Raw genomic sequence first — 27,819 nt, forward strand, 5'->3', positions numbered from 1 at the left:
ACAAGTGCTGTATTTATCAGAAGCAGTTTATTAACCCAATGCATTTCGGGCCTTGGTGGGCCCTTCGTCAGGGGCAACTGAAATTGAACAATAAAGCATACATTAAAAATCATCCTCCAAAATGTGTGTTGATTATTTCATTCGAAAAAATCTTAGTCTTTTAAATTGTCCTTCATTTCTCCTAAAATACCACATGCAATTCAAAGTTAATATTTCAAAGAAATAATCCCCTATTATTTCTGGCAGCACTCGGTCTCTTTACTAGATTTCACCCGTTTAATATCTAATACGTTAAACCATTTTGACTGTTACACCCCACCTAACCTCTCAGTCTTTCCCCTCACTTCACAACCCTTTCCCTATACACTTCCCTTTCTACTCCCGGTTTCTGTCCCTGCCCCGTCGAAACACCTTTCATTCATATTCATGGCTCTTAAGTCTATATCTCCCCTCTGCACGTAACCGTGATTACGCTTCATTCACCATCCTGCTCCCAATTCACCCCCCGTGAGCATACCTGCTTGCCAACAACAGTCCTTTTCTCCCCATCTCCAAACAAATTGTTCCCTGTCTTTAACCACCGCCCAAATTTAAACCTGGCGTACAGCCCATGTGACCTTTTACTTTTACACACGTGATTCCTTCTCAGTCACCCGTTACTTTCCCGAATCTGCCGGGAACACTACATCTCCCATAATACCCTCGTAGCATTGCGTAATGATGCCATGTTTCTACACTTATTTTGCATATGTCTATGAAGTCATTTTCAATTCATTTAAGTCTTAGAATCCGCTGACAATTTTACAAATGTATGATCTGTCCATTGTTTGTTACTGCTAATTCAATATTCATCTGACACCTTTAAAAACAATACTTCATGAATACTGATGTTCCGCCTTGCATGAAAGTCACATCATATTTTCCAACAGTTTTTCTTCTATTACGCTGTTCTTTGTGGGTGCTAATCCAATAGGGCATATTTTCATAAACAACATATTTGGGGTTGATTGAACCCCACACCCTGATGAATTTGCCACAACATAAGTAAATGGCAATGAAACATGTTGGCCTTCTTGGAAAAGGTTAGCAACATGCAGTGCTTTTAACCTGAGTAAGCTCACAACTGCGAATAAAGAGGGCAACCTAACAGTGAGTCTTAACTCAATTTTAATTGCATGGAACACATGGTTCTCTGCAAATCACGGGGTTTTTGTTTTGGGACAGTTAACTTTTTCTTTCTGCACTTTTGTCCCTCTATTGGACACTATACATTCTTTGTTTCTGTGAGTGGGCAACAGATGATGATATACGTGGGCATACTGGTGGGAATCTGCCGGTAGCCTCCCTGGTGTTGCATACGTGAGGTGCCCTCTCACTCTTTCACTTATTTTCAGTAAGTGTTCTTCACTCACACGCTGTGGAGCAGATTTTTGCGGATTGACTGATATCAGTTCTTCTTTTAAGATATTTGACTTGAGAGTTCTGGGACTGCTGTAAATTGGACAGGGTGCCAGAGAGCGTTTGGAGATAGGTATCTCCGTGGCAGAAGCAGGTCCTAAGAGTGAAAAATTACTGACTCTCTGACAGCCAGGCCTTTATTGAATTGATGATTGATGAGTGGAGGGCGGGCTGTTGTTGTTTTCCCTCTAAGGCTCCTTGTTGTGAAGAGGGTGATGAACAAGTGAGACCAGAAACTGACTGTAATGCATTACATACTTAGTGGCCAGTTACAATGCTTCTCGTAAAGCCTCCGACCTTTGGTCGGAGCCTTTACACGTGCATTGCAATGGGCTGTTCAGTTTCCTTTCCGACCGCCGATGGTGGTTGGATAGGAAACTGGCTGGTCATTCCGGCTGGCTTCTGATGGGCTCAGAGAGCCCTTCTTCCAGTTAGAATTTGGCCTGTATTCTCAAGCGTGGGTCTTTACGTCCTTGAGATTACGATGATGGTTTCTAACATGGTTTTGATTCCGGCCTGTCCGACATGGCAACCATGTCGGAAAGTGTCTTTGTGGGCCCCCAGCAGTGCCCCCTTGGGTTCATGGCCTCTGGTTGGAGGCCGAAGGGGCACCTAAGGTGCCCCCCTGTTGATCCCTGCACCTTGTGGCCGGCACCCTTAGATGCTTGCCAAGGGGTACAGGGATGAACCGCATCACCCATCTCACTATGAGACCATGCATTACATCTACATAGTAAAAAGTATGAATGCGACCATCCTAATGAGGCGGTCAGGACTGCCGACCAGGTGTCGGTCGGTCTCATGATTGATGTGGTGTCGGGCAGAAGTGATTACACCCGACATCGTAATGACCTCCACAGTGTCTTCATGTTAGACCTGTCAGCCCTTTGGGTGGTCCCTCCTCATCATTATTTATTTTGTCCCACTTTTGCCTCAAACCCTGTTAGTATTTTTCCTTTTTGGGAACCACCAGACTTTTTCGTATTGATGCAGATTCAGGGAGCCATTTTATCTACCCCTGGAACTTCTGTCTGAGGGCCTGGAGCACAAAATGGTGGCCACCTGTGACATCATCAGAACCCACTGGAACCTACTAGAACCTTCTGCAACATTCTGGAACCCTGTGACAGTTGGAGGCGGTTTGGAATGTTGGGAAGCTAAGCCAGAGTTGACAGTTGGAGCTGGCAGTTGGCACCTGACTGGTGAAGAGAGAGCAGCAGAAACCTGAAGGAGGAAGGAGTGAGGCAGCAGGGGTGGAAACTTGTGCCTGGAGTGGGGTCCATAAACCCACCCTTGATACTAGTCCCTACTGACTGAGCCCAGCCTGGAGCCCTGTGTGGGAGAAAGCAAGAAAAACCATCTTAAGGACCTGGACAGCAGGAACAGGCCTTAGAAGTAAAGAAAAGCAAGAATCTGACCTGTTTATTGGTTTCCCTGGAGTCCGACGTCAAGAAGCCTGAGACCTGGAGCCCGAGGTGGAGAAGCGGCGCTGACTGGAAAGCAGACGTCGTACCCGGAGCCGCCAGAGGTCGAGAGAGGGCGCCGACGGAGGTCGTGGAGAGTACCAGAGGTCGAGGAGGAAGACACCTGAGGTCAAGTGAGCGGCGTCGACGGGGGAGTGAAGTCCGCCCTCCGGAGTCGCCGGAGACCGAGGTGAAGCGTGCCGGAGGTCGGGAGTGGAGATCGCACTCCGGAGTCGCCGGAACCCGAGGAGAGGAGCACCGGAGGTCGGGAGTGGAGATCGCACTCCGGAGCCGACGGAAGTCGACATCGAGCCAAGGCCGGCCGACGTCATCGAACCGGAGCCGCTCGAAGTCGACATCGAGCCAAAACAGCCCGACGTCATCGAATCGGAGATCGACATCGAGCCGAGGCCGCCGACATCGAACCGGAACCGCCTACCGGCGTCGTCAAGAACTGACATTGTGCCGAGGCCGCCGACATCGAACCGGAGCCGCCTCACGGCGTCGACTCGACTCCAGCGACGTCGGAGCTACATAAAAAGGGCAGTAAGTGGAATAGAGGGCGCCTAAGGCCCTGTGGAGCCCTGAGAGACTAACCTAGGGTGCTGGAACCAGCTTGATTGTGCCAGGGGTGAGCTGAGACTAATACAGAGGGGTTGTGTAGTGTGGGAGAGCCAGATCTCTAGATCCCCCCTTTTATCTACCTCAGTTTAGGCCGCAGCCTTGTCCAAGCCAGGGAGTATACCCCTCAGGCCATCCAAATCTTTACAAGCTGGGATTGGGTCAAATCATCCCATAGTACCTCAGGAATGTGAACTGATTTACAAGTGTCACTGTTGGCTTTTATTATTTATTGAGAGCACTGTATTTATTGTATTTATCCTATTTATGGCCTCACAGTATTTATTGTTTCACAATATTTATTGTCGTACAGTATTTATTGCCTCATAATATTTAATTGCCTGTAATGTAATGCACTTATATTTATGCCTTGATTATTTATGATCTACCTTATTTATTGAATCATTAAGACAGTATTTATTTGACGTACCCTTCCACAGAAAAAGCCTTGTGTACTGTGATTGTCTTATTATTTATTTAATCAGCAACTAAGAGAAAAGAAGATAAAGAGATATATTTTCAGTATAATTTTTAAGGTGTAGTGTCGTTTTTGGAACGGATGCACGCATGGTTATTGTGTGGGTATAACGTATGCTTAACACGGTGCCTGACCCCTGACCACTCGAGCCAAGCTACCACTGTGTATGTCTGGGAAGACCCACCACCACCACCCTTCCGGTGTGGGAGTGTGGGTTTTTCTAACACTTCACATTTTATGGTTTCTGCAAGCAACCTCAGGGCTCATAGAACTTGATGCTCCACTACAGTCTCACAATAGACTAGCGCATGACAAAACGTCACTAAATGGCAAAGGACGGTTCAACCACAGTTGCCCTGAAACTGATATCTACCTGCCCACATCAGCAAGCCAGATCATGCAAGTGAATAGCTGCATTCAAGGTTCACAAGCAGCAGTCGCTTCACCATTTCTCTAAACTAACACGTAATCATCATAACTTAACATGTCAGTGACTACCAAAGTCCAAGTGAGACTGAAGGTATGAGCTACAAAGACTCGTTTCTGAGCTCAGCTGGTTAGTGGCCTTTCAGAGCCTCTCCTTTCCACATGTGCTCTTGTTGCTCCTGTCACCAGCTCAATTCAACAGAAATTCCAGTCAGAGTTGAAATGGATTCCCACTGGTTGACAGAACCAACGATGGCCACCTACTCCCTTTTCCAAAATTGGGCTGTCTCTTGGCCCATTAATGTCAGTACTACACTACTATAAAATAAACAAAAATATAAGACACTTATGTGACAGCGAAACTGATCCATTTTACATATACCACCATATTGGCATGAAATATCTTGATTCAGACACATTATATGTTACTTACCCTACTATGAAGGTGACCTCTCAAAACATGGTAACTCTCCTCTCAAAACATGGCAACTTTCCACAGTGTATAAGACATCATGCTATGAAATAGACAGATACATACTGTGTGACTTGAAGGGTGACATCCGTGTTTCAGTAAGCACTCTTCGGGGATAAGTATAATTCATGATGGGTGGAAGTAGAGTTCGAGTCTTTGGCACAGACTGGAATTAGGAGTTTGGTGCACTGGAAGGGAACCCTATACTTCCTAATCTACATGAGAAAAATCCTAACCACTTTGCCTTAAAATATACAAAGACCTAAAATGGCAGTCGGGGGACATATTCTCAGGTACAAATACTGGCCCATGCGGGGTCGCTTTAGACATTGCTAATTTAGGAGAGGGTATCTAATTTCAAAACTAGTCTATAAATGGTTGTACAATTCATTAGCATTCTTCTAAATATAATTTAGGTGAGGTCATATCAATTAATTGTTATACAGGAAGTCAAACTAATTTATTTAATGGAGTGTCTTTGGATGGTACACATTGAATCAAATAGCCCATAAAGAGGTCACTCGAATGACCTGTCACTTAGATGTTGCCATCTCAACAGGTATGCATCATCCTTTCAGTAGGATTATGGAAGCTATTGAGAATATTCTGCAACAGAAATGCAGTAAATCGATAATCACTATTATAGGTTGCAGCCATAAGCCAGCATCGGTAAAATCAATAGCAAGTGTACATTTTTCATTTCTTTATTTTTATGGCACTATCTGTGTAAAATGCAAAGAAAATGATAATATATAAAAAAATATTAAAAATTGCCCTAGCACACATATCCTAGTACAGAAGTGCACTCCATTCTGGTGGTTTTGCACATTTTATAAGGCATAATGCCAGTGGTGGCTAGCATCTACAGGTGAGGGGGCGGGGGCATCACACGTAAAATGAGAAAGAAAACTTCCCTGGACACACCATCCTCCACGGAACTGGCAGCAGCAACTCCCTTGACCAATCAGGGCGCTGCTCTCATGCAGCATGAGAGCAGCACCCTGATTGGAGGGAGCGCCTTACTCGGCTCTCCACTGCGCTGCTAAGGCTTTGGCATGCTCTAACCCACCCGTCTTAAGACAGCTGGGTTATATCTGTTTAAAGTGCGCATATGTGGCTGGCCGTCTCAAGATGTCTGGCCAAAAAGACCTGCACTTTAAACAATGCCATAGAAGCCCACCCTCCTCCCTGCTGAGTGACATGCTGCTGCCACTCCGCAGCGGTCCCGCCCCCGTCCTGATGCTCTGTTAGGGATGGGGAAGAAAAATAAAATGTTAATTAATTACCATTTTATCTTTATGGGTTATGGGGGATTTTAAGTGGAGCGACGCTCCTCCGCTCCAGCGAAGGAGCCGCCCCTGCAAAATGCCATCACTCACAGCACATGACAGCCAGCAGCTGAAGTGGGCTGACCAACTGCCCCATGCCGTACGCCATGTTGAGTAGTAGCAATGTATGAATGATACTTGAAAAGACCATTGGATGAAGTGGGTGGACCAAATGCTCCTATGTGCATGTGCAAATGTACATTTATGATTAATTAATTAGAAAATATAAGGCTGGTGAGAACTAAAGACCAGGCATAAAAATAAATGAAATAGAAACATTTGTTGATGCTGAACTTTTCATAAAGGGGAAAGAGTTTCAAATGTTTTGGGTAATGATTAATATTAAGGATCAACATTAGAGTTAGGTTAATGGCTAGATTAGGGATAGTGTTAGATTAAGGATAAGTAAGATTAAGGATAGTATAAGTGCATGTGATAGAGTAAGGATTAGGGTTGATTTCCGTGAGGGAAGGTGAATAGCCTGGAATTGCTTGTAATGGATTTGTTAAAAAAGGACATATGATTTCATATAATTTTGAGTACTTGATTTGCTTTCAAAGATGGTGCAGCTTTTCTGTATTTCTTTACCACAATTTTCTCTGTGATCACATAGATGGATTGCACTACTGAATATCGACACCAGCAACATTTGATTCATGGCCCACTGATATTGAGGACAGAATATCGAGGGACACATATCGAAAGGTAAGTGCACATAGGGAAGCATAGATTTACTGGTCCTAACTCCATGTCTACGTACCTTAAAGATATAGGTGCTACGAAGCTACTGTGAGGAAGCACCTCAAACCCCCACACAAAGCCTCAACTTTTCCCCCGTACTTGAGCCATGGTTTCCCTTTTTCCCAGGACCACAAATGCTGGAAAGCGTATCAAACAGTAAGGAAGGACTTTCATTCCTTTGTGCAGGACGGAATTGCACCTGAGGAACAATGAAGGAGCGGGGTGTGCAACCAACAGCCCAATCGGTGTTCATAAAGGAGAGAGAAAAGGGAAAGTGAGGACAGACGAACGGTAGGGTTGAAGAAGCGGCCAGGCAAGAAGCCATTGGGAGAGAAGCCACAGAGAAGGAGTCTGGCTGGAGCGTTGTCACCGGAGAAAACGCCGCCAAAGAAAACGCCGTAGCTGGGGGCGCCAAAGCCGAATGAACTCCGGACGTGTGGTACAAGAAGTGGTGGTCACTAGAGGATGCGCAGGTGAGGCGGTACGTTATTAGGGACAGGGAAAGGTTGGGGAGGCCGGGAGGCCGGGAGGCGGGTCAGGCAACAGCGCCCCTGAAACCTCTTTGTTAAAAAAAGTGCCGGCCTTACAACCTTATCTGTGTCTTAGAACAAGGGAAAATGTTTTAAGGAAGTTATTTATGCGGCTCTAGAGGAGTACCAATAGACTGAGTACCCAATAACAAAAAGCATATACTAGTGCACATTATATATTTGTTATTCCTTAACTTACTCCTCTGTGGCACCATTTCCTTCACTTGAGTGTGGTGAAAGCTTATTACAACAAGCCTTAAACAGTCATACTTACTGCTCCTTTTTTCTTTGTTGTTCCACTCCCACTGCAAGTCTCTCGGGACCCCCTCCAGAGCATAGGAGCACCTAGAAGAAGCCAGAAAAGAAGGAGAAGTGAAGAAACTTCTACTTAGTTACGACCCATCGAAAGAAAGAAAATGTTGTTTATGATACTTCTGGTATCATTGAGGAAAAACCTTTACTTGTAAAATTAAGTCCTCAGCTGAAATATAATACCACACTATTACACCCATTTGGCCTCCTCGCTTCTGTTTCCACCCGTCCCTCCCACAGGTACATGTATGTGGAGTTAGGTATAGAAAATCTAGACTTACTTACCTGTTAATATTTAATTTGCGATATTATGTCCCATTATTATTGCTGATTGGATACTGAGAGGGTCACACCATGTTGATGCAATGTCGGCATCTTTAGACAAGCCACCATTGTTTTACAACTAAAATTGTATTGATAAACTTTAATATTATGATAAAAGAATTGTGTGGGATAGAATGCAAATGGTGCACTAATAATAATAGTTCCTGCAAAATTATTTGTTTGGGACAATATAGGCACTACAATGCATTTGTATGGACCGGAAAGGTTATTATATTTTAATTGGTCTATATTCTATATAGGCCTATATTCCCGAGTTAGGCCCATGTAGCAAACCAACTTATTTCTTACATTGTCCTCACAAATAAGAATTTCAGCTGTGACCGTTTTCGCACATATTTGCGTGCGTGACAATGTTGGATTAGTTTCCCTGAAATGAAACTTGATTATACATCTAGCTTCGCGCAACATTATCACAATGCCCTGAACATCATGTACAAGGTCTCTTTTTGCACTATGTAAAAATGTCATCTCTATCTTCATCCACGGGGCAACAGGGCTGTCTACATTTCCATAACATGACTCATCTATACGCACATCGCAAGGTTGCTTTCTATTATAAAAGATGAGCATCCCAATAGATTAGCAGAGGAGGCACTTCCGCTGACACCGAGGGTCCTTGCATGCTGAGAAATCACCAAGCAGCGGTCCGACATCTCGTGAAGGGTGTCCCGTTCATGACCAAGAAGGGGCCCTTCATTTTCTCCAACCAGGTAATAGGTTGGATCGTCCCTTGGGGGGATTCTTGGATTTACACTTGAACACACTCTAAGTACACTTAGAGTAGGGGTTGCATCGTAGGAGTACACTCAGTTACTGCCTTGTTGTATATGCCAGCATATGTACATTGTTTTAGCACCATGGTGGAACTATATCTACTATTCACGCTTTTGGTGCTTGTGATCACTTTGATCTGCTTCTGTCTATTAATCATTGCAGCGCATGTATTCTAAATAAAAATAAAGTTGGTTCACTAAATATATTGACTATGTCCCACTATGTATCCACTGTATTCTTCTCTGGGAATAAGTGAGCATGAGTGACTGAGCGAAAGGTTCTGTACTGTCTCCACGATCCCAGCGGAGTCAGAGTTGTCAAGTTCAGTGTTTGTCAGAAACCATTCGCTCCCTGGCAGGTTAGGGGGGCTTACGGTGCCACTGAGAGCCAGCAGGTCTAATAGGCCGACATATCCTGCTGGGGCGTTCAAGGGCTCAGTCTTGGAACCAAGCCCCTAGTTTATGCTGTCCAATTAATGTGCATATCCTACAGATTAGTAGGAACTACTCAACAGATAGAATGCAAATGGTGCACTAATAATAATGGTGCCTGCAAAATGTATTGCTTGGGAGCATATAGGCCAGTGCTTAATTTGTGCCGGTGCTTTCCGGTGCTTAGCACCGGCACTTAATTATCAGGGCCGGGTCTACAAGCATTGTTGCACGTCATTGTTTTTTATTTTTGATATTATTATTTATCTCACACCTGGACTGGTTGAAGTTGCACAACAGACAGTACTGTAGACGAGAAGTTGGCAGTGGCACAGTCTGAGTAACTTGGTTCTCGTGAGACGGACAAGTAGACAGTCCCACTCCTAGCGAAGCTGTGATGCTGTCCTTCGCCTGCATTCACTCCCACCTGTGGCCAGCCCCCTCTCCCTACACGCCGGCGCAGCCCCCACCTGGGCCCCAAGCCCCAGGGGACTGGTTCCAGTCACAATACGCTTGCAGCCGCCAAGGGAGGGGTTTTTACGTCTCGCATGAGTATTTTTGGGAAACTCCGTCAAGCAAATAATTGAGGCAAAGGCGTACTTTTGTCGTTTACACGTCTTATAAAACAAGCAGGCTGGGCAGGACAGCCCACTCACAGGCAGAGACAGAGGCAGAGGGACGGGCAGTGAGACAGGCAAGATGTGCACACATAGACAGTCACAAAGGGAAGAGGAGGCATGGACAGGCAGTCATAAAAAGATAGACAGAGGGACGGGCAGTGAGACAGACAGAAAAGGACAAGCTGTGCGCGCAAAGACAGGCAAGATGCGCACGCAGAGACAGTTACAAAGGGAAGAGGTGGCATGGACAGGCAGTCATAAAAAGATAGACACATAGGGCAGTGAGTAAGACAGACAGACAGAAAGTGAAGAGAAGAGACAGTCATAGAAAGATAAAGACAGAAAGGGACAAGACGTGCATGCAGAGACATTCACAAAGGAAAGAGGTCGCATGAACCGACAGTCATAAAAAGATAGACACAGAGGGACAGACAGTAAGACAACCAGAAAGGGAAGAGGTACGACGAGCAGAGACAGTCATAGAAAGATAAACAGATAGGCACAGAGGAGCAGTGAAACAGACAGAAAGGGACAAGATGTGCACGCAGAGACAGTCTGAAAGGGAAGAGGTTGCAAGGACAGACAGTCATAAAAAGATAGGCAGAGAAGAATAGACAATGAGACCGAGAGAAAGGGATGATGTCCCATGGGCTGAGACCGTCATGGAAAGATAAAGAGATAGGCACATACGGACAGTGAGACGGTCAGAAATGGATGAGACGTGCATGCAGAGACAACCAAAGAGAGAAGAGATCGAAAGTCATGTCATCCAGTCTTTTTTGCGGTTTTGCCTTGGCTTTTGAGCTCCTTGGAAAGGATTTCTTAATAAAATCATCAGATATCAAGTCAACCATCATATTACCAATGTAGGAATTCAGATAGGGTGTTAAACGTGGCTTTCAGCCGTGCAAGTTGAGGTCAGGATGTGGGTGGAGCCAATAGAGTAAGTGAGTGGAGCCAGTGAAGTAAGTGGGTGGAGCCAGTGGGAGTGGGTGTGGCCTCCTACAAAAATGTGAGCACCTGGACTTCCTATTTTACAAATTAAGCACTGATATAGGCACTACAATGCATTTGTATGGACTGGAAATGTTATTATATTTTTATTGGTCCACAGCAGAAGCATTTTTACAAAAAACAATGCATGTTGGAACATTAGCAAATGGAACATAGGTCAGAAGGAGTTTGAATGGTTACGTATATTGATCGTGAAGGGGTTGGGTTGTTGATAGAAACAGTACAAAACATGACATTTATCAAATATACATATTTGCAGTGGGAACGATGTAGTAACATGAATGTGGTGGATTATGGGTGGCACTCTATTTTTTAGATGAACTATGCCTTGATTACCAATTTAAATGGCCTTATTACTGAGATTGAGCACAGCTCCGAGGTGGTCAGTTCTGGGTTAGAGGTGCCAGTAGGTGGAAGCAGCAGAAATTTTGATAGACACACAGGGAGGTTTCAGCGTGACAAGAAGATTTTGGTTATCTGATTGTAGATTGTGGTGTAACTAATGATGAATGCAGATATGAAGTTTGGGGATGTACCATTTGTGAAGTTGAAGATTAGAATTAGAAGTTCATGGTACGAGCTATCTAGTGTGGTTAGCAAGCAGGCTTTGGTGACGATAGTATGATGTAGGAGTGCTTTTGAGAAGAATTTAGAAATAATATTAATCCAAGTAAATTCTGTATACTGTAACTCGTCCAAAATACATTCAACAGATCCCTGAGGATTTAAAATAAGACTGAAAAGTCAAAGAGCTTTCTAATTGACTTGCAACACACCTCATTGCTAAAAATGCTGATATGCAACACGATATTACTCAGACGTGCATCTCAGTGTCTTTGTCTTTGTTGTGAACTGCAGCCATCGAGCACTGAAATCAAAATGGTTGTAACCCACTTTATCCAACTAACATTATTAATTTGCTATGTACTGGTTAATCGGAGCGAATCATCAGGGTTCCTTGTCGGCCTTGTCCGACAATACGTTAGTCTTTTGAAGAAGCACAGACTGGATTCTGGGGCCCTGGTAATCAAGGATGGTGTCTAACTTGGCACAGTGAATGAAACTCTGATGGATAGCTGTATTAGGCAAATTACAGACACTTGGAAGATAATAATACTCAGGATCCCAGGTCATCTGGATTCTTTCATTAACGATCTGAGGATAATGGTGGTGGATGTTATGCTCCCAGTCCAACCTTATGAGGTGTCCTAGTGACCTTCAACACTGTAGAATATGAGAGAGAAAACTTTGTTTATTTAGACCATAGTCTTTAAACACAATAGGAACCCAAGTAACGAAGACAATATAAATTCTTGTAGAATATGAGAGTTACCTGTCTCCTCCAAATTTGTAACTGTTAGCATGCATCGTCTTTTTTACAATAATATTCCTAAGGATGAATATATTCAATATATCACTATAAAATATCATATGGTAACATTACAATGGCTTCTCAAATCTTGTTGGCAGATAAAGCTGGCCTTTTTCATCTTGTGTTTCTGAAAAGAACATAACATACTTAGTACTCCTTGGCTTGGTCTTACCCCATGGACCTTAGCAATGATCGTGTTAACCAAGTGGCAAACAACCACTTGGTTCCCAGCATCCATAGGTCCTACATAGGTCTTGATGATCTAAGCTGAAGTAACCTTGGCGAGTCTTAAGACTCATTTAAGAATGACATTTCCAAGGGGGTCAAAAAGATAATTCAGAAAAAAAAACCTCCTGTAATGCACAAATGTGGCATTTGTCCAGTGGGCCTTGATAAGCCCTTTGACAGATGTTTGACCACATCTATGTGTCTCTGACATTTACAACCGTTTTATGCACACAAAAAATTTGCATATAGATTGAGGTACTTCAACAGCTGCCTCTTGCAAGCCTGCATTCATGTCATTAGTGTACAGGATAACTAGGGCGGACCCTAAGCAAAACACAGTGAAACACCCTTTGTTCCTTGTTCAGTGAACCATGTATTTCCCTTCCTCTACTACATTTAACATGAGCAACATGAACTGTGTTTGCAACTTAGTAATAGAGATATGGTCTCTTTGGGTGGCGCTAGTGCTGGTTACAGCTTAATCCGACCACTTGTATAAAAAACCATCATTATAGCCCCATAAGCTCAGAAAAGAGTGTCTTTCAAAGAAAAGAACTAGGGGCAGCTATCTGCCATCACCGTCCAGTCTGTAAGAATAGCCTGGATTGCGCTGCAGTATTGTAATCACCCCTTCCCACCTGGTCTCAGTTTATAGCAAGATTGCATCAAGCAGTCATGGGGAATCCATTAAAAAATGACATGAGGCACAGAACCATTTCTGATGTCCCTCCTGAAGATAGGAAATAGCTCTCCACCTTTCTACGACAAGGAATCCACTCCATTCTCCCTCTTTTTATGACAAGCCATTCACTCCTCCAGAAATTAGTAATTCATTGATACGTTTAACAGTTTGGGGGTCATATCACAGAATTAGCCCAATGTGTAACTTTCTAGACCTTAAACCATATAGGAGACACATTAAGATGGTTCAAAGAAAATGAAGAACACAATGATTTATCTGCTGAAAGGCAACACAGTCAAGGAAGCAGTCACCTGAAAGGTGAGGCTTCTTGAAATGCAAGAACCAAGAATCTCTCTTTATCCGTGTGGGTAAGGAGAACTCATAACATGTTGCAACAATTATTTAGATAGTTTGCACGATCCTGGCAAAGTGATGGTAAAAATGTCCATCCAATCTTGTTCTAGAAGGCTTATATTTTTCTCTACTTGCATTTTATGATTATCATATAAGAATATTGTTTATCTTATCATTCAGAAAACTGATTTCCTTTCTTTTACTCTGATGGCATTTTTAATGTTTTATTCTTTATTTATGTTATTTAGTCATAGAATGTAAGTATAGAGAATAGATTGTAGCAGACCTATGGCAGTTAGACTGATAGAAGCATTGGAATTAAGCCATGGCTCACAGGCAATGGGTCACAAAAGGAAGGCACACCTCTGTGATTGTAGAAACTTACAGAAAATTCAGAGGTAGTTTCCAAATAGTTATGTTATGCAGATTTGCAGTGCACACCATTACCTGGGAGGGTATCCTGGAGCTAAGCAGTGTTCACCTAGCCAAACCTATAGCCTAGTGGGACTACTAGAAAAGCCAGGTCTTCAGATTTTTGAGGGATTCCAGAAATGACCAGGAGGCTCTTATGTGTACTGCCAGGTATTCCCTCTTTTTACTTGGATTGTGCTCTAGCAACGAAATACCCTGTCACAGGTGATTTGCTGTACTTCATTAAGTGTGCATAGCATAGCATGATATGTCATGGTTTAGGAGAAGGCGACCACTGGATCTGGTTTTCTGCATGTGTGGGATGTGTGCAAGTAGGAGTCCGGTCCAATTGAGGTGTCGGGGAGGTTGCTATAAGCAGATACGACTGTTGAGGTTTGCTGGGTCAGTGTTGTGTAGTGCCTTGAAAGTGTGGCTGAGGAGTTTGAATTGTGCTTGTTTGTGAATGGAGAGCAAGTGGAGCTCCTTCAGCTGTGGTTGATGTGAGTGCAGTGTGAAAGTTTAAGGGTGATTCTGGCAACCAGGTTCTGAACGGTTGGCAGCCTTCTCATGAGTTTTTTGTTGATCCTTGCATAGAGGGTCATCCCTTAGCCCAGGCTGCTTGTGACTAGGGTGTGTGTGACGGTTTTCCAGGTGCTGATTGGGAGCCATTTTAAAATCTTCCTCCGCATCTTCAGAGTATGAAAGCAGGAGGCAGTGACGGCGTTGGCTTGGGCCGTGAAGTTTAATTTGTTGTCAAGGACGATCCCAAGGTTCTTGGCGTGAGTGGTGCGGATGGGTGTCGGTCTTATCCCACGGTGAAGTGCTCTTTCTAAAGATCATGATTTCTATGTTGTTGGTGTTCAACTTTATTTGAAAGTAGTGGCCAACATTTTAGTAGGTCACAATCAGGTTGAACAGCTGTATACGCATTAGTACCTCAAAGTAGTACACATCCACCAAAGTAATCAATTGATTATCCATTTTATTTTCTCCTTCTTTTTCATCATTTTATCCTTGTTTTTCATCACGTCAAAGGATTGGTTAATCGTAAGCAAATGTCTTTTCACCTCCATATCGCAGGACTTTTGACTTCCAATAGTGTTCCTCAGGAGTCAAATTCCAAATTTCCTGTCTTGATGATTCTTATAAAATGTATTAACGATTAACCACTCTCCTTTGCCCTTTCAACTACTGCGACCAATGAAAATGCAGTTATCAGTTTAAATGCACCATTGCGTCAGTCCTGTTTAGTTCATTTTATACGCAAGCAAGAAGAAGGCGGAATGCCGAAACGCGTCCTTGCCATTAAAATGTATTTGAAGGGGCCCGTGAGTGCAGCGTGTTTCTATGAAACAGGAGCGTTTGTTTTCAAGTGGACCCACCGCCATGTTCGTGTGCACCCGTCATTGAGAGTGCAATAGTCGCCTTATGGTGGACACAGAGCTGAGTGTATATATATATATATATATATATATATAGATAGATAGATAGAAATAGATATATATAAATAGAAATAGATGTATATAGATATAGATATCGATATATATCAAATTAAGATTCACACATGTGGAATTCGGTATAGAAAATGTATACATACTTTACTTTTGATATTTAGTCCAACAATATTTTGTCTACGATATTAGTGTCCCACAATATTCTGTATTCAATTTTCCGGATCCACACCAGTTTTCCACAATTTATTAAATGTACAGAAAAAGGTTTTGCTCCTACAAGTGGACCTTTTTAGTGTAGCTCTCTTGGCAACAGATATCTTTTCACATCTATCATGTTTGGTGTATCCCCAGTTTCCTCCAATAGTATCTTTCCACTTGTGCCGCAGAACCACAGCCCAGCAATACCTGAAATGGCTAACCCTCCTAAGGTTGCACCTGTATCATACACAAGGAAAAGTCTGTCTTGTTTGTCAGTAAATACATGTGGATAATTTGGCTCTCATGTGGGAGCCTTTTGGTTATTAGCAACATGAATAAGTAAAAACTGTAGCACAAAAAATTCTTTTGAAACAATATTAGAGTTTTATGGTCACTCTCCATCTATCAACCAATGACCACGTCAATAAATGGGCATCGCATCTCCGAATTAATGAAAAAATAGTTAGAAGGGGCTTTTCCAGGCAGAAAAGCTACAGGATCAGTTGTAAAACAATCCAAGGGCATCCTATCCTCACCAGTGAGCTATGGTAATGGGGACAAATGTATCATCAACTTTTTTCTTGTGGGTATCCCAAATACACGTTATCAGTACACCAAAGGTCGATTCCCATACTTGAGTACAGATTTTTGAATGTCTGTAACTTACAAAAACATCCAAGATTACTCTTCGAAAGAGGTAACAGTCACAACTCTGGAACAACCATTCACCTCCAATGGTAGCAGGTTTACTCTACTTCAATATTACAGTATGCTCGAGTAATATCACGCATGAGTAAGCATATTCACATGACAGTTTTGTCTCTTGTCATTTACAAAAATGAATATGAGCTTTAAAGAAAGCCACTTACATGTATAAGCCAAACTTCCATGTGCAAAAGGCCTTGTGATTCGTGTCCCACATGCTTTGTTTTCAGGAATGGCCATGCCATTTATCCACCCCAGTTCCCATGCTCACATTAAGATTTCCAGCCTTGGGGCTGATGTAAAGTTACATGCATCCCTTCTTCCTGGTATTTTAATAGATGCAGATGCCACACGAGAGACAGCGCTCCCCTTGTCAATTACCAATGTATGTCAGTCCACAGGCAGTATTGAACTCCATATTTAACTCCCTAGCAGAGGGGACCCTTTTTATCATTAATAGTATTTCATTGTTTGCAATAGCAATAACGGCTTATTTCCATCTCTTGACATTTTAGAAAGCCCAGGTAAAGCACACTCCCTACATTCCCTGAAAATCTATATGCTTTAAAGTCAAACAATTTCCCAAATAATTTCCTGTTAGTATTGAAATCAGTGGAGGCTAGTGATCTTTGACAGTCGTGGATGTAATATTTGCCAGGAGTTCGACCCATTGTTAAAAACAATTGCCTTGTGAATTCCCATTTATTAAGAATTGCTTTCAGTGAGCAAATGCCATCATTTTGTTTTGGGTAGCCCCATATGCCAAGAATTGCTTCTAGTATGTCAGGGCCTGCATTTTTCAATGGGTGCCCTCTGTTAGGCCAAGAATTATCTCCAATGTGCCAGTGGCAGAAGGTTACATTGGGTGCTGCCATAAATCCTGAATTATATCACGTAAGCCCTGGCCAGTGACTGATGCACAACCATACAAAAACTTAAGCAAACACACTCTTACTCGCTTGCACTCTATCCCTCTCAGTCATACTTACTGTTTCTCTCATTCATTATCTTCCACCTCACTCACTCTACCTCACACTCTCTCACTCAAGTCCAATCAATCTCAATCCCACTTACTGTCAGTAACACATAAACGTATTGACACTCACAGATTCTCACTCTCACTTACAAACACACTTACACGCACCCACACTTTCACACTCACTGTCACTCATAACTCTTGATTAGCAGGTGCAACGCTTTATTAAAAAGGTTTTGGATTTATTAGGCCTCTCAGGCCTCTGACATTAGTGCAACTGCACCTGCTGCAACATTGATAGGTACACCCCTGACTCACTTCCACTCCCTCTCACAATCTTCTCACACTCACTCCTTCAAACACACTCACACTTCATCAATCATTCCCTCCCATTCACTTTCACTTATACATACGCTCTCTCAATTTCACTGATTCTCACATGCACAATCATTAAAACTCTCTGACACACATGCAGTTTCACTCAATCTTATTCACTCTTAATCACTCACAAACACTCTAACACAAGCGCAGAGAACACTTTTTTAAATTGCCTTTATTGTATTAATCAAATAAGAGTTACTAGGAATATTCATTTATTCATATAAACTACTACAGTATAAAAATTTAATTTAAAAAAATATATTTTGTTTACAAGAATTGTCAGCTTTTTTCTTACCTGTATATATATATTGCCATTTATACAGCACTGGGATATTATCTAGAGTTAATATATAATTTTTCGCACACTCCTTCTTATTATCCCTGCCCTTCCTTTTTACCCTTCTTGCTTCCTTTGTGGCCACTCGGAGGCTCAAGGGCAGTAGCAGAGCAGGAATCTAGTGCTGGTATTTGGAACCAACAAGCCATCATTCCCAACAAGGAGCCAGACAGTGCAGCAGGGCCAGGTAAAAAAAAGTAGAATACACCCCTCAGTCCCTCTCCCAGCTTCTTGATAGGACTGAAAACACATCCTTATTAGAAGCAGGGACAGTTTTGGTGATCCCAGCACTGCCTATCTGTGTGGCTCCTCTTTGGCCTCAGGGGTGCACCGATGTGTGCCCTGACAGCCTCATATACTGTGCTGCTTGAGGGACACACAACATGCCTGCTAAATTAAATGGATTGTGCCTGTATGAGGGGATGGTAGTTGAATACACCCCTCAGCTATGTGTCTTCCAGCATTCACCTACAGAATGACATGTTTTAAACAGCACTCTGTAGATGGACCATGTCTCAGCCCTTTAGCCCTCCTCCATCTCTTGTCATCAGGAGCCTAGAGACAAGGCTGAGGCGCTGACCTGCTCACAGGCAATGTTCATGAAAACACGTAAGCTGTGTTTTCATGAACACTCCTCAGTCAGATAATTAGCAGTTGTGAGAAGAGGGAAGGGGAAGTAAGTGGTATCTTACAGGAGGCATGCCTGCACCCTGAAGCCTTTGTTGAGAAGCCGCCACTAATTGAAATACTACTAAAAGATGCTGGAGAAAATGGCTTCTGGATTAGTCTTTTTACTCTGGAACAGCTCTTCTGAACGGAAGGATGGAACTATTTTACATTTGGCTAAAGAGTGCCTGGGCCCTGATTCTCCTTCCCTCTAATTTTCTACCTAGCTCTTCCTGAAATACGTGTCTACAGGATAAAAGGTTGGAATGATACATTCACTCTTAGACTCATTCATTATAGTCAGGGGAGGACTGGCCATAGCGGGCACCGGGCGTTTCCCCGGTGGGCCGCCAGGGTATGGGCCTTTTTAGGTCGAGGGACCGTACGGTCTGCCGAAGGCAGAACCGGAAGTCCGGAGATCTTATGTTTCTTAGAGTGGCTATTTAGCCCGCCTCTCTTTTTGCCTCTCCTCCATTGGCTGGCTTCCTAAACGGAGGCCAGCCATTGGAGGAGAGAGCCGTCCCTCCAAATAGGCTCCGTCTTTTTCAGATTTGGGGGCGTGTTCCGTGCTCTTCTTTCCACTTTTTAGCCACGCCCTTTTTTAGGCGTGTTTTTCTCTCCTCCAGCCAATGGCAAGAGGAGAGAAAAAGAAACACGCCCCCGAATCTGAAACCGCTACTGCGTTTCTCCGAGGCATTTCTGCTTCGCCTCGGAGAAAGGCGGCTGCGTTTTCTCCCCATAGAATGCCGACCCCAGCACTCCCGGTTCTTCCAAGCTCTGATAAGCCCCGGGCTTCAGAATGCCGACCCCAGCACTCCCGGTTCTTCCAAGCTCAAGCAGGAACACGCCCCCAAAGCCGAAAAACGCTGCTGCCTTTCTCCGAGGCATTTCTGCTTCACCTCGGAGAAATGCAGTGGTGTGCTTGTTATTTAATGCACACACAATGACGCGCATCTACCCCGACCGAGGATCGAACCTTGGACCCCTCGATTCGTACTACAACAGAACCAACCACTCGACTGAGCCAGCGCCTCTCCTCACCTGCCCCTTGATGTCTGTCCCTCCGGGCACCCGCTACCTCGTCATTCCCGTCAACAGGCGCCTCATCCAAGTTACCGTAACTCCTTTTGCAAAAGAGGTGATGTAATCTGCAGTTCACTAGTTATAATCGTTCTAATCTACCTCGGTGCGTTATGAACTGGCATCTAGTAGATGCAGGCAAACAAGAAATCATAAGTGCAAAACTTTTTTTCTCTGTCTACTTTCACGGCTGACAGGTAGTCGTTAATTAGCCCATTTGTTAGAACCTTGATGTTTCACTTCAGCAACTCCGTCATTTACTTGTCTCGATGAAACTCCAGACGCGTACTTCCGGTCTGTCTTTCATTTTTTGTTTACAAAGCACTGTAGTCTGTCTTCTGTGTCTGGGTGTAATGTAATTAGTCCCTCTTTCGTTTCTCTTTGGCGCTGCATTCTTACCAAGATGGCGACCCCCTTGGGGGTAAATTCAGGTAAGTGCTGATTGAGGGGGTTACCCCCGGCAAGTGTGAAAGGGGCGTGTGAACCAAGGGGCATGAATTAATTAAGCCACTCTATGGTCCCGTGTCTCTCCCCATACACACGACTCAGGCTCCCAACCCAGTTCCCTACATCCATACCTTAACTGCACGCACTGCTAAACGCCCCTTCCTGACATCGCTAGAGCAGTACGGGCATATTGTTTCGAATGTCAATGGACGATCATTGCTGCTCTGTGTCTATACGTTCTTAGTGTCAATGGAATATCGAATTAAACAACGCATATTAAAAGGCAGTTTTGACTTTTATACATCTGTATTAATGATCTTGCTTACACTAGGACACTGGCCGTGATTTTATTATTTATTTTTTCTGGGGTCTAGAATACACTGTGCTGGGAGTATCGATCTGATGGGGGTGAGCGGTACGTTATTGTTGACCATAATGAGTGTGTGTTGCACGTTGGTTTTTCGCATTATTTAAACAGATGGTGTTTTTAATCTTTGCCATTGGTTGTATATAGGAATGTGTGTGTTTGTGTGCCTCTTGCTGACCTGCCCGTACCTTAATTTGAATTGCGCAGTAGTTCTCTGCTGCCCTTTATGTCACTACTCGAAGCAGCTGACAGTGCTCATGAACTCTCTGCGGCATGATTTTTACGCAAAGGCCCGTTCAGTCTGTAAAGTTGCTTCTCATTCCGACAGACAAGGCTATGCTCACTTCCCATGCATGGTCGCGACTGGTTAAGAGTTTAGTTGCCTTTTCAACGAACATCCCGCGGTTGGTTCTTAAGTGCACGACTCTGCCATACAGGTTTTTCCCTGTACGGAACTGTGAACATCTGCGTCAAGTACACACGCCTCCCTCCATGCGATCCGAACTATCGAGGCCCTTTGACTTTAATTTTACGACCCAGAGAGTGTAACAATGTGACATAATTAAGGAAGGATTCTTCTCCTCCTGACATTATAATGTAATCCTTTGAACCACTCCTCACCCTTTCTTACCCTGCTAGGGCATAGTTTCCTAGAAGAGGAGACAATTTTAACTTCGTAAGGGGTGTAGGCAAGTTACCATGCCCCTGTGTCAACTGTCGTCAGGTCCCAATCTACCATCCTCTGTCCTAATCTTCTAGCGCATGTCGGGCACATCATAATGTTGGCTCCCCAGTGGACACCTTTTATGGTTCTCTTTAATCAGTAAGCATGGTTGCCCACGTCCCCAAGTCCTCTTCTTGCTTTTCATCCCTGCGGACATGTTTCATTTGTGTTTCTTAAGCTATTGCCCATTTGGAAACCTCTGAGCCAGTCAACATTTCTTGGGGTTCCGCCCCCAACCATTTTATAGTTTGTAGGTGCCTCTATGCGTGGGTGGCTCTGTCTGTGTGTGGGTAACTCTGTGTGTGTGTAGGTGGCACTATTTGTGTGTGGGTTGCTCTATGTGAATAGCTCTGTGTAGGTGGCTCTGTGTGGTTGGCTCTGTGAGTGTGGGTGGCTGTGTGTGTGTGGCTCTGTGTGTGGGTGCAAATGCAATAGGTCTCGCATTTGAGAGAGATTAAGCTATTGACATTGTAAATAACAATGTTGTTTCTTTAAATGTTTTAAAAACTAAAACATAAACAAAAATAATGTCATGAGCAATTCCAATAGCTCTAACTTTAACAATGCCGAGACCATTGCATTGTAAATGCGCAGCAAAAAGTTTCCAAAGTCGGGGCTTACCTGCAGTCCTCCAGCCAGGTCGCGATCTTCACATTGGGTACGTGCCCTTTGGAGAGAAAGAGCTGGGCATTAGTGACAGGACGCTCATCAGGGGGGCTGACAGGGTGGATGGAATCAAACCGACCTGCTTCGGCGGACAGGCCCGCCAGCTCCCGCGGGTGCAGTGAGGCGGCGGGCGGGTCTTCGGAGGCCTGCCAGGAGTCCCTGCTCTGCGCCCAGGCCTGACTCTTGTTCGTGGCCCCAATCCGGCAGACAGGCCCCGGCGCCTCCACCTCGTGACTCTGCAAGTTGTGTTTCTTTTCTGTAAGTATTGTCTTTGTGCAGCGTTGGTTTTTATCGATTCTGTTCCTTCCTGGTGACTTTGGTGTCCGCACTTAACTTGTTTTGTGTTTTAGGGCTCTGACGCTCGTCTCCTGTCCGAGGAGCGGGTGTTTGGAGGGGAGCGGGCGAGCGCTTTTGGTATGTTTGTTTTATACTCTTCCTAAATCCTCATTTCTTTTGAGTATTTTCGGGGAAGCGGATGCGGTCCGTCGGCTACACTGCCGATTTTGGTGCTGGAAACCAGAGTTCGACCCTCGGGGTTGCGTCCACGTCTTGTGATCCTGGGTAAATCACTTAATACCCTCGTGCCTGAATGTGCAACGTAACCGGCGCGCATGTGAAGCGCTCCAATACTTTCACAATGTAAATGAGTCTCCCCTGAGCGGAATGCTAAGTGGGCGCCATAGGTGCAGAGGGCGCAGGAGTCAGAGGAGCAGATGCAAGGAGTCTCTGGGCTGTGGCCTCAACGTTCAGGTCCCTAAAAAGATTTGCCATGACCCACAAAGGGAACTGCACACCTTTGCCCATCAGAGCCGTAATGTATGCAGCTTGGCCCGCCCCTCCTGCCCGAGCCCGATAATCACTGCCCCGGCAGCATCTGTGTTTGCCCCTGTGGAAACCCTGGTTCCCTGGACTCGTGTTTCATTAACGCACTAAGCACTGGTGACAAAACCGTGACTCGTCTCTCATTTCTAATGCTCAATAGACCAGATCGGGGCTTCTTAGTTGTGGACATTGCAACTTTTAATCTCCCCGTGGCCGAATGTGTAATGTAAATATTGTGCCTTTTTTCTCCTGCTGTCCCCTTTGCTGCCCCCGTGATTCTGTGCCTTTTTTCTCCTGTCCCCTTCGCTGTCCCCGTGATTCTGTGCCTTTTTTTTCTCTTTCTGTCCCCTTCGTTTCCCCCAGTTACCCTTTCCCCAGCCTGCAGACTTCCAGTAGCTGCCCCGGTGTCTACCCCATGGGGATGTCGTTCATTTGTTCACCTCTCGTGTGCGCTGCGAGGGCGCCCCTCCACAAAACGCTTGAAGTTGTGGGGTACTGGATGCCATTATACCCATTTGATAAAAAAATAATGAACAATACCAATAGCTCTAACTATAATATTGCCGAGACCATTGCATTGTAAATGCTTGTTTTTGTTTGTTACCGTGGGTCGGCAATATAGGCCCCCTTTAACAAAATCAGCCGAATTCGGCCCTAAAACACAGCTTGGTCGCACCAATCCCCCCGCCCTCCGTTGGGGGTTGGGGTAGCAGACCATGCAGCTTGCCAGGGCCGGTTTCAGTCCCCAGTCCGGCCCTGATTATAGTGGTCCCCTCACTAAGGCACTGAATGCCTCTTAAATGACTGGTTTATGTGTATTCTTAGTATAGGGCCGCATTTAGAGTTTGGAGGGAATTGAAAGTGCTTTAATTCCAGGAGGAATAAATTACTACAGAATAGACTCCATTGGCTGAATTTTCTCCTCAAAAATATCACTATATGGGGATTTTACTCCATATTTAGGGTTACCTTCAGAAATCGGAGGCTATTTGTAAGAGATAGGATTATTAATTGGGGTTGGTGACTGCCCACCTTAAGGAACAATCACAACCCTTATCAAGGTGAACTCTTACAGTAACTAAAAGCACAGGCACTTTACCACTGGTAAGCAGGGCTGAACTGGTTAGAGGGCACAAAGGGTAGGAGCTATTCAGTGACTTCTCAACCTGGGACTGCCATGCTTTACCTAATAGGGTGCGGGGCAACCAACACTATGACTTGATGGCCCTGTGATCCTTTGATGGACAGACCATCAATTCAAAGTGTTATGAAGGCAGCTGAGGCTCTGCTGTGAGAAATGAAATCCTGCAGTTCCTCGTCTTTTGTACTGGGTGAGGAAACTTCAAGTTTGGCAAGAAGGAGCACCGCTGACTTATGAAAGGGTTCTTACGTCACCAAACTCTGTCCTTTGTCCCTTAGCATATATCAAGTAACAATTATTAATAATATAGTGCAGGAAGTAGTGCTCATTAAGTGTTGGGCGACCTGAAGTTGATGATATTCGTCCAGAGAGAAAATCATGACCCGTCCTTCAGTGGAACGTATGACATGATGCTTGCAAGGTTATACTTCATGGATCCCGACAAACTAGATGTGCACCCTCCTCCCACTCCTGCAGTTAAAAGCCTTGGGTTCTAAATTGACAACAAACTTTCAATGGAGGTACAGGCTAGGGAACTTACATCAAGCTGCTTTGGACTGCTAAGGACACTCAGAAAACTGCTAAGTTGGTTACTGTGCTGTTTGCTGAGAGTGGCCTTGCAAGGGCTTGTGATTTCGTGTTTAGACTATGGAAACTCTCTCTACCTGGGAAGTCCTAAGTTTGTTATAAAGAGGCTTCAAGTGGTTTGGAACGCTGGTACCTAGATTCTCTTAAAAATTCCAGAGTAGCAGTCGGCTACACCAGCCGTAGTAGATTTGCACTGTCTACCTGTGCGTAACAGAATCCATTTCAAAACACTCTGCTTAGCCCCTCATGCTATGCATAGGAAGGATACCCAGCTTATACAACGATTGCTGAAGCGTTATATCCCCAAGAGATCACTGTGCTCTGGGGATCGAAGGCTGCTGCTGGCGCCACGATCAAGAAGGCTAGGAGTGGGAGGTGCTCTTTTGTCCACTTAGCTCCTAAACTCTGGAATGTCCTATCAGTGGAACTTAGAATGAACCATTAACTTAGTTTTAGGAAACACTTGAAGAGATTTCTTGTTTAGTTTATCTCCTGGACGTGCACTGAGCCTTGCAGCAATTGTGTTCTTCTCAGTACAGGAAGGCACGCTGGGTAGCTATGCACCGTACAAATTCTCCAGAATAGAAAAGAATCTCCGGATACCTCTTATCTGTCAAGTATTCTTGCCTATTGCTTCGCAACGCATCTAATTGTTGATGCCCGGGAGAAGCTTGTATCTATTGTGGTCCCCTTTTTGAAGGTTCTTGCCCTTGTTACTGCAAATTGAATGCTTCAATTTAAAACATGAATGATCATGTAGATATGTAGATTTGTGTAGCCAGTGTGGTATGAATCACTGAGCTGATAGGCTTCAATGATTATCATTCAGTGTCTGGTTGATTCTATATACTTTTAAGAGGGTGTAGCATACAGTGATTGTCTACTGTTGAGTTGGGTTTAGTCGGTCACCAGAATGAAAAGCTGTAGGCATTTTATATGCGATTTCTTTCATTTCTCTGATAGAAATCTGCCTTCCATGTTTTCATTTTGGATGCTTACTGATAGCATCTTGATGCTTTCATGTGATAACTGAGTTCCTGCTTGCAGCATTTGCTTGCAAAGTCATGCAGCTCGGAGAGCACCTGGATTCAAACAAGGACTTGTCAAGATACCTTCCCAAAGAGTACGGGAATAATCATGTTCTACTGTCTCAGCAGGTTGTATTGTTTTGCGGTGCATGAAGAAACATCAAAAACGTCTCTTTGATATGGACGTTGTTTAGTGATCGGATACTTTCATTTAAATTAGGACTTGCAGGCTTTAAATATTTTATTAATTTTTAATAATGTGGTTTACCTCCAAACCAGATTATCAATGCATAGCTGGCCATGAATTCTTGTTTGAATTGATAGCTCAAAGGATCTCCTGCAAATGGTGGACTGAGGCGCTCTCTGACAATTGTTGAATCTCATTCACTTGAAAAAGGACCTGACGTGGTGAATTGTGGGTGAGAGGAGTGTACAACGCAGGTTGGGGTGCGCTCAATTCCTGTCACATTTTGACCATAACACTAAATATACAAATGGTTTCCATTTGGAAGCACTGTATGTAAATGTATTGTATTTGTATATCCTAAAAATCTGGGGCAGATAGGCCCTCCTGGACCCAAGCTGGACTTCACTGAGGGCCTCATTATGAGTGCCCAGTAGCAGGACATGGTAAATCTCCGCACTCCTCTGGGTGGTGGGTTTGTGTTACTGCGTATTAGCTGTGGGACCCTGAGAGTTTTCTCAGGAATTATGATTTACTGGAGGAATCTATTGTTCCAGACCCAACTTCCCAGGTCAGCAGCGCGCATGCGCTGCCCTAGGAAAGGGCCTCTCGGAATCACTCCAGACTCTCGCTAAGCTTGTGCGTGTGGCTTTTTATTTTCCACACATTTCATTGGCCTTTGCATGTGGCTTTCAATAATGAAAGCACGCAAATGGCCAAAGATGGGTGCATGTCCCCGCCTTTTCTGTAAACGTTCACCCCATGGCCTTAGGGTCTCGGGAGCGAGCGCAGGGTGCCAGCTGCATTCCTGGATCATGTTATTAATTAACACAGCGCGGTTGCGACCGCGCTTGTTTATGTTTGTGAGTTGAGGGAGAGAGTCCAGCTGGTTCTTATCTTGTCACATTCTTTCGAATATGTATGCGCGGGTTTTTCTTGTTTCACGAGAAAGTGCTCCCTTTCGCCATGCTTTTGTTCCTAAGGCGACTTGGAGTCTCATTACAAGAAACTATTACACACGACTTTCACTTCTGTAAATGAGTTTTGCTTCTGCCTTTTAATTTGCCTGGAGGAGCCTTGCTTCCCTGCACCCTGGACTCTTCAGAACAGCATTGCTTTCCATCCCGCAACCGCTTGCAGCTTGTTTATGAGTTTGTTTGTGAGTTGTGGGTGCCTTTTTCTTTGCCGGAAGGAGCCTTGCTTCCCTGCAGCCTGGATAGCATCGCTTTCCATCCTGCAATCCCTTGCAGCTTGTTTGTGTGTTTGTTTGTGAGTTGGTTGAGATGGTCTATCTCAGGGTTACTCATAGTATGGCCCGCGGGCCGCCAGCGGCCTGGCAAGCTTTCCTTGGCGGCCCGCGGACCTTGCAGACATTCTACCTGTGTTTAAAAAAAAAAAAAAATAGCAAACACTGCCGGGTGCAGCAGCCCAGACTCTGCTCTGTGGGGGCCGGGGGATTCCAGTGATTGTCAAAGTGGAGATGCAGGGGCCTAAGAGGTGAAATACAACAAAGCTTTATTACCATGTAAATGATCTTTTAAAGACCTGTGAAGTACTCGGTGCGGCTGTGTGTGCGCGCTGGGAAGCTGTCTCAGTGCACCTGTGTGTGCGCGCTGGGAAGCTGTCTGAGCCCGGGCTGAGGGCTGACACACAAAGAGGGTGAGATGACAGAGGGTGATGTAGGGAGGGAGAGGGAGGCAGAGGGAGGGAGACAGAGGTTGACAGAGGGTGACAGAGAGAGGGAGACAGAGAGGCGCAGTCTGGGGGAGACAGAGGGAGGGAGGGAGAGGAAGGGAGACAGAGAGAGACAGAGAGGGAGGCGAGAGGGAGGCAGAGAGGGAGACAGAGGGCGGGAGACGGGGTGAGGGAGAGAGACAGGGAGAGATAGAGGGAGGGAGACAGAGAGAGAGACGGAGGGAGGGAGACAGAGGGCGGGAGGGAGACAGAGGGAGACAGAGGGAGACGGAGGGAGAGGGAGGGAGACGGAGGGAGAGA

At 44.7% G+C, this 27,819-nt stretch overlaps 1 protein-coding gene across 3 annotated transcripts in view; it reads right to left on the reverse strand.

Annotated features, from left to right (window-relative positions):
- The window catches only part of LOC146860497 (uncharacterized), a 574,354-nt gene that overhangs the window by 186,978 nt on the left and 359,557 nt on the right, over positions 1–27,819 (reverse strand). For all 3 annotated transcript variants that reach the window (XM_085644405.1, XM_085644406.1, XM_085644407.1), the window contains exon 3: positions 7,792–7,862. In XM_085644405.1, coding sequence (XP_085500531.1) covers positions 7,792–7,862 — 71 coding nt within the window. The remainder of the gene's footprint in view (positions 1–7,791; positions 7,863–27,819) is intronic.

The sequence above is a fragment of the Triturus cristatus genome, chromosome 3_1 (assembly GCF_964204655.1).
Source record: "Triturus cristatus chromosome 3_1, aTriCri1.1, whole genome shotgun sequence".
NCBI classification, from domain to species: Eukaryota; Metazoa; Chordata; class Amphibia; order Caudata; family Salamandridae; genus Triturus; species Triturus cristatus.